The 7,336-nt window shown below is 40.3% G+C and overlaps 1 protein-coding gene across 1 annotated transcript; it reads left to right on the forward strand.

Annotated features, from left to right (window-relative positions):
• The first annotated feature begins 1,355 nt into the window (after nucleotides 1-1,355).
• On the forward strand, nucleotides 1,356-2,037 carry LOC131218254 (agamous-like MADS-box protein AGL62). The gene has a single exon (XM_058212931.1). It carries the CDS (start codon nucleotides 1,365-1,367, stop codon nucleotides 2,007-2,009), a length of 645 nt encoding a protein of 214 aa, XP_058068914.1. The 5' UTR covers nucleotides 1,356-1,364; the 3' UTR covers nucleotides 2,010-2,037.
• The last annotated feature ends 5,299 nt before the right edge of the window (nucleotides 2,038-7,336 follow it).

Raw genomic sequence — 7,336 nt, forward strand, 5'->3', positions numbered from 1 at the left:
AACAGGAAATAATGAGAATTGGGCACCTATTTTTGAAAAGTTCTTAGGCCCATAGGAGGCTCTGGACAAGCTTATATTTGTGTTTTCCTTTATCTGTGTCTGTCTTACATAAGGAGAGGTTAAATAGCATATAAACCTTGCAGTGTACCATAGTAAAGTTTCAACAATAGCCGCTCAATCCCCACTGTTTTCTATAATGTGGTTCACTGTAGCTTTAGATGTGCCTCATTTTTTATTTACTTCTCTAAACTGATCTGAAAAAGTTGATGGACGGTGCGGATCTAACACATAAATCGTGGAGCGTCCAGAGAAGTTCCACATGTTAAAAGTTGGGTGATGTGGTATGCACCGGAGAGAAAATCGGCGCGTTATGTGATTTGTGAGCTGGTGTCATAAGGCGATGACGTGGACCAATGAGAATCGACGGCTACGAAATTATCCGAGCGTTTAAATCAGGAAAGGATGCAAATTATTAAAATATCCAGATTTAAGTGCAAAAAAGATACTTTACGAGGGTATTTTAGTCAATTAAAACGATGACAACTTGCTAAAACGTGCTTATATTAGAATGAAATGATACGGTAGATCGAGAAGAACTGGAAGATTGTATAACCTTCTCTCCACAGGGACACGTGTCAAGAATATAATACAGATCAGGTCCATCCATCTGCACGTAGACACGTATGAATTACATTTTATAAAAAAGCCAATGAAAAAAAAAACTATATTCTCCACGTTTTCTACTTTTATATAACTGTACATCCGACCATTATTTTCTACCGCCTACTTAATGTCCATGGATCAAACGGATAGGATTATCTAATATATTTCATTTTTGGAAAATAAACAATCAATGCTAGTTCCATACATATGGTGGACCGATTGTCATATAAACCTCCCACGTGTAGTGTAGAAAGATAGCTGTACCATACTCCAGTTCCTCCAGCTCTACTACATCATATATACTCTCAATACTCTCAGTTTTAGAAATTAACAGAGATTTAAGAGCTAAGCAATGAAATCTTAAACCCCTCTAATCACCCTTTTTAAACCCCCTTCTCTCTCACTTTATCTTTATTCCTCTCTCTCTCTCTCTCTCTCTCTCTCTCTCTCTCCATTGAAGTGTCTTTCTTTATAGTAGAAAACCCACAAGAGATGAAAGGAGAAGAACATCCACAAGATAAGATCTTTCTCTCATAAATATAAGAAGACCCACATTAGAATAAGGAAGATTTCTCTCTCTCTAATACATTGAATTACACCCACCAAAGAAGGACGAAGATCCTTCTCTCTCATATAAATAGAAAAACACCCACAAGAGAATAAGGCTCTCTCTCTCTCTCTCTGTCTCTATTTGTTTGGTTATGTTGAGGAAACCTAGTATGGGCCGTCAGAAGATAGAAATCAAGAGAATCGAGAACGAGGATGCACGTCAGGTCTGTTTCTCGAAGAGGCGAGCCGGTTTATTCAAGAAAGCCAGCGAGCTTTGTATCCTCTGCGGTGCTGAGATTGCAATCATAGTCTTCTCTCCAGCTGGTAAGGCCTTCTCATTCGGCCACCCTGGGGTTGATTCTCTGATCGAACGGTTCATGCCACATGACACACCACCACTAGCACTTTCCAATATTTCTGACGTGGCCCACCGTGGCGCCACAGTCCGTGATCTCAACCGTCAATGTACTGAGCTGCTCGGCCAAGTTGAAGGACAGAAGAAGAAGCGTGAGTCGCTTGATCAAGTGATAAAGGCCGCACGATCACAGTCGTGGTGGGATGCACCGATCGAGCAGCTGGGGTTGATTGAACTAGAGCAATTGAGAGGGTCTATGGAGGATCTAAGGATGAAGGTGGTGAAGCGTGCTGATGAGCTCTTGGTGCAGTCATCATCGTCAACGGCTGGGTCGTTCTTGGCCATGAATTCCGTTGGAGCAGTCGATCCTTTTGTCGGCAAAACAGCCGACGGTCAGCGTAGTTTTCCTCATGGCCTTGGATTGGGACGTGGATTATTTTGAATGATTTTTATTTTTATTTTTTGTTGGATTTTCAGATGAATGATTTCTCTCTCTTTTTTTAAAAAAAATAAATAAATTATAGATTGGTTTTGTGAAGTTTTATGTTTTGTGATTAAATTAATAAAATCTCTTTATTTACGTTTTTATTATTATCTGTTGATTATTATTCATATGGTGGGTCCCATTTTTTTCTATTATGCTTTCAAGAAATTTTGAACTGTAGGAATTCAATCACCACTTTTACTTGTGGTGGGGTCCACCTGAGATTTTTTTCTGCCTCATATTTGGGCTCATACCCTATAATGAGGTGGCAAAACGATTGGACGGCGTGGATAGCACACGTAAATCATGGTGGGTCCATAGAGTGCCGATCTGGATCCATTGTTTGTAGCTGCCCATTAGGGCCCACCTTGTGAAATGGTCAGATAGTTTGAACCGTCCATATTCTGTTACTATTCTACGTAAGCTGTTCTTCGCCTTTGATTTTTAGAGTTGAATGCGAGGCATTAAAAGGTTTCTTTATACTGTCCTAAATTCATGTAAAGATGTGAACGGTCACAATCAATAGCTCGGTTCATGTAGCTCGATGCGGAAAATGGACGGTTCCGATCATAGAACGGCTCAGCATGTAGCTCTATTGGGCACTCTTTTTACGTGCTGTGAACGGATGGTCACCAGTTGGACTGCGTGTGTAATGATGAACGGACTGGATCTTCATAGATGCTACTTCTACAACAATCCAGACCGTCCAAACTGCTGACCCAACTATGGAAGGCGCATACCGAAAAATTAAACTGAGAAGACCTTTTGAATATTGACCACTCACTAAGTCAAGTATTTTACTTTGAACCATCCATTTAAACCCAATAATTAGACGGTTACGATTATTTGATTAGTGTGAATCTAATAATATCCTCCATCCATAACGGTTCTCAGAATTTTAATGGTCGGGATGGCTGTTCGTGAGTGCCACGTGTGATAAAAATTAGCTACTACCATTTTGAAAATAGCATCCGATATTAAGCAAGCGGCATCAATTTCGGGCTCGGCTTCGGTGGATCGTCGGATCTACATTAGTGGGTGGATCTTTAACTGTGAGGCCGACCTTGATGTATGTTACTCACATCCACGCCGTCCATTCTTTTGATCATTGTAGATCATGTTCCTAAAAAAATTGAAGTATATCCACATCAAAGGTGGGCTATACCCAAGTAACAGTGGTTATTGAGCATTAAAAACTTATTATAAGCCACGAAATATTTGGATTAAGCTGATGTTTTTTTGGTCCGTTCATCCAGGTCCTCATGACCTTATCAACAGGTTGGATGGCTAATAAACATTCTGATTGCCCTAAGAAGCTTTTAAAGGTGGACATTCAATCACCACTGGTTATGTGGTGTGGTCCATATAAGATTTGGATCTGCTTCGGTTTTGAAAAAAAATAGTTAAAATGAACTGTCAAAACTTATGGACCGTGAGGATGTAAGGAACATAGATCAAGGTGGGCTCTACGGTCAGGGATTCACCCACCTTGGTGGATCAGAGGATCCACCAAAGCCGCGCCAATCAATTTCTACGTTACAGGTGTGAGCGATACGGATAGTTGACTTTCTATAAGGATGCCTATGCCCTACCAAAGCCTTTTTAGGAAGTTCCTAACAGGGATGCTGGGTGGGCCACCGTGATATTTGTGAGAAATCAGAAATCCATCCCGTTTATCCGTTTTGCAAGTTTATTTTAGTACACGTGACTAAAAATGAAGTGGATTCAAAACTCAAGTGGGACACACAAGAGAGAAAATTGGGGAAAGAAATGCCTGCCGTTGAAACCTTTCAAAACTCTACCTTGATGTTTGTATGCCATCGAAACTATTAATAAGGTCATTCCCATTGAGATGAAGTGAAAACAAGAAAATTTTAACTTGTTACAAAACTTTTATGACTTTTATGACCATAAGAATGTTTCAACTATACTCATTAAATTCCCAATATTTCCTCCCGTGTCGCCTACCTTAGTTTGGGATCCACCTCATTTTTAGTCCCATGTACTAAAATTAGCTCTCGAAATGGATGGATAGAGTATATTTCTCACAAACATCATGTTGGCCCTACCTAGCATTCCTACGACTTTAGGAGGAAATCCATGTCCTATCTCATGTAGGCATGGGCATGTGTGACATGAATATCATTAACTAAATGGCTTAATCAGAGGTAATTGTTATGTTCATTCTAAGTTTTATGTAGGTTCATAGATTAACATTCACATATATAATACTTAGCACCAATCAACCATATGCTTTTAAACATTTACAACCATTTAAGTAGCATTAATAAGATACCATCTCCTAATCAAAACAGCTTACCATTGAAATTTCATCCCAGTTCTAAAACTATTCAAAATAGGTAAATAAATACTTAATTTCTTTGAATCAGTATTGTTGATGCAAAAATTTGGTCCAGGAAGAAAACAAAGGAGACCCCGGCTAAAGCAAGGGACCCTCCGATGCCAAAGTTAGGCTAGAACTCTGGGTCTTGTAGTATTGAGGGATTTTGTGTGAGAGATTCTGCGCACCTTTCACTATTAGAGATGCTCCTATTTATAGTTGAGGAGAGGTGGTGGTGTAGAGGAGATCTCCTTATTTAGTAAGGACGTACTGTAGAGGGATTCGGATCCCGAACGTGAGTGGCGAAGATCTCGGGATCCCGATCGTGTCGCGGATATCCTCCAAGATCTTTGGAGAATATCTCGGGTGGATCTTTCTTAGATAAAATCTTATTATTCGGAATCAGCGGACATGTGCAGGAGGCTGAGGTGGTTTTGGCCGACCTGACTCAGGGGTAGTATGTTGTAACATCTTAAATTTTCACTGTTTTGGATTTCCAAAAACCCTTAAAAACCTTCGATGTGACTAGCTTACATTGTTGCTTATTGACCATTGACGCTTGAAGTGAGCCTATACACGAGTGATACCAGTAAAAAACTGCACAAATTTGATTAATCAACCATATAAAGCTAACGAATCTGCCCAATCACTTAAGCACCGAGTATAACCTCTCAATCTGTTCGCATATGGCCCAAATCTAGCCAACCTATCACTGATTTATCAAAACGACTACAACTAAATTAAAAATCTACCCAAAGCCGAGACAACTTGGGGTTGGATCGTAATTAACAAATCAAAGTGACCCAATTATCCATATAGCCTACGAACCAACGATTTAGAGTGATTATGACTGAATCACCATTTTCGCTAATTGCGAATAGGCCACACTATAAACATAGTTAATCCAAACTTTAATCATTACACACAGGAAATCTTACTACCTAATTCATTCCAAAAATGCCTTAATTTTTCAAACAAGCTCTGGACCGCTCGTTAGTGGGCCACTAGTTTCGAAATTATAAAGTAATGTCCGTCTTACTGGGCTTGACGTCCATCCCGAGACATCTAGTCGAGATCATGACTCGAATTGCTCGACTTGGACTTAAAAGGTCGGTACATGAGTTGTGCGTGTGTTCTTGATTTTTTTTTACACACATACACACCGCCACACACTCACGGAGTAGTGGGATTTCACCACCTATGGATACTTGAACCCTTGATCGGGTGTTGAAACTCTTGAGAGTCTACCACCGGAGTAAGAGTAAGGATCCAAATATTCTTGAAATTAACCAAGAACTTAAATCACTTATCTGTGTTCGATCTCTACCCAAGTTGTAGCTTTCGGACTGTTAGATCATGACCAAATTTAGGGCAATAACCTAGAGTAATGTCCTACACAAATCCGTATAGTTGTGGGCCTGATCAATAGTCGATGACCGTTAAGCTGAATTTTGATCCTACCCGTCGATCAATGCATCCAAATGGCAAGCCGATTGTGTCTATGCATAGATCATCATTAGAGCCAACTATCCTACGTTGGGTGTCGACCCCTATGCCCCATAATGGCCCCAAAGGGTAAAAACACTCCCCTGGGGCTAATATAGTAAAAACCCAACCCTTAAGATCATTCGCACCAAATCTGGTGCTATAAATAGGTCATTTGGGGGTCTTCTTTGCTCCCATATGAATTTGCAAGCCTTAAGAGAGAAATTGAAGAAGAGAGAAAGAAGAAGAGAGTGAGAGTGAGAGGGAGGGAAGGATCTTGGTGCATGGGGATTTGTATCTCATCAATCAAACCCCGGAACTTACCGAATCTTTCGCTGAATCCACCGTCACCTGCAACCAGAGGTAAGACTTGCATTTAACCCTTCGATTTCGTAACTTATACCTATTTTATGTGTGATTAATGATATTTCCTTCCTTTACATTAGGAATTGATGTTTTTCCCAAACTCCCAATCCTAGGAGCTAAATATTGGAAATCCCCTCTTAAGGTGCAGACTATTAATGTTTAGGTTGCCGTTTATTAATTCTATTGTTCAGTGAATGATTTATGATTACCAATTTGGAATTTACATGATAACCTATGTGTATTTCGATTTCAGTCTATAATCTACAAATCGTAAGATAGTGACACTTACGTGTTCAATGAAATGCCTGAATGAGTAGATTAATGATTTTAATGATTGAATGTGAATCCAATCATCTTTAATTTTTGTTGACTTGATTAGATTAAGAAGTAGGACTACAAGAGTAGTCTGGTTAGTCGGCAATTTCTCGTATATGAGTTGACCAAATTAGTTTGGCCACCTTGGGCAAGTTTGATCGATTTGGGTCAAACACGGACGAACGACAATGGCTAGGCCACGCGGAGTGCTTACACACTCCATGCCAATTACGCCGGTGTTTACCCGTATCAACCGAAATTGTCCAAAGAACCGGCTAACCCTATATATGTTCACCATGTATGATCACAGCTGTTTGAATCTGAGACACCCTCCTTACCAATTGCAAAGGTCTACTATTAACCATTACCATCGCGATCCTCAAGACTCGTGAGCTGGGCATGGTGGTATGGGACACCGTGTCCATGCTGTCAACCTACGCCGGGGTGACGAGTCTCTCCGTAGTGACCGTGAGCATTATTTTTACAACTTGTCTTTCGTATGTATTTAGCTTGGAGTGACGAACCCATACAGATCAGGGATTACAGGTGTAGGACCGTTGTGGTCGTCCTGTGTCTAGTAATTCAGTTAAGACCAATGACTAAAAGGGAGGTATCCTAGCTTCCCCAAACTGTTGAAGGTATAATTAATCACTCGACTAACATAATCATTCACCGTATTGCATTAGTTTAGAATGTGGCAAAACAAACGTATTTGTCACGTGATGAGGAAGTGTTGTCATTTGCGAAACAGGTGGTCGGAGCCACGTGTTGAGGGAGT

This window comes from Magnolia sinica, chromosome 11, assembly GCF_029962835.1.
Source record: "Magnolia sinica isolate HGM2019 chromosome 11, MsV1, whole genome shotgun sequence".
Taxonomy (NCBI): domain Eukaryota; kingdom Viridiplantae; phylum Streptophyta; class Magnoliopsida; order Magnoliales; family Magnoliaceae; genus Magnolia; species Magnolia sinica.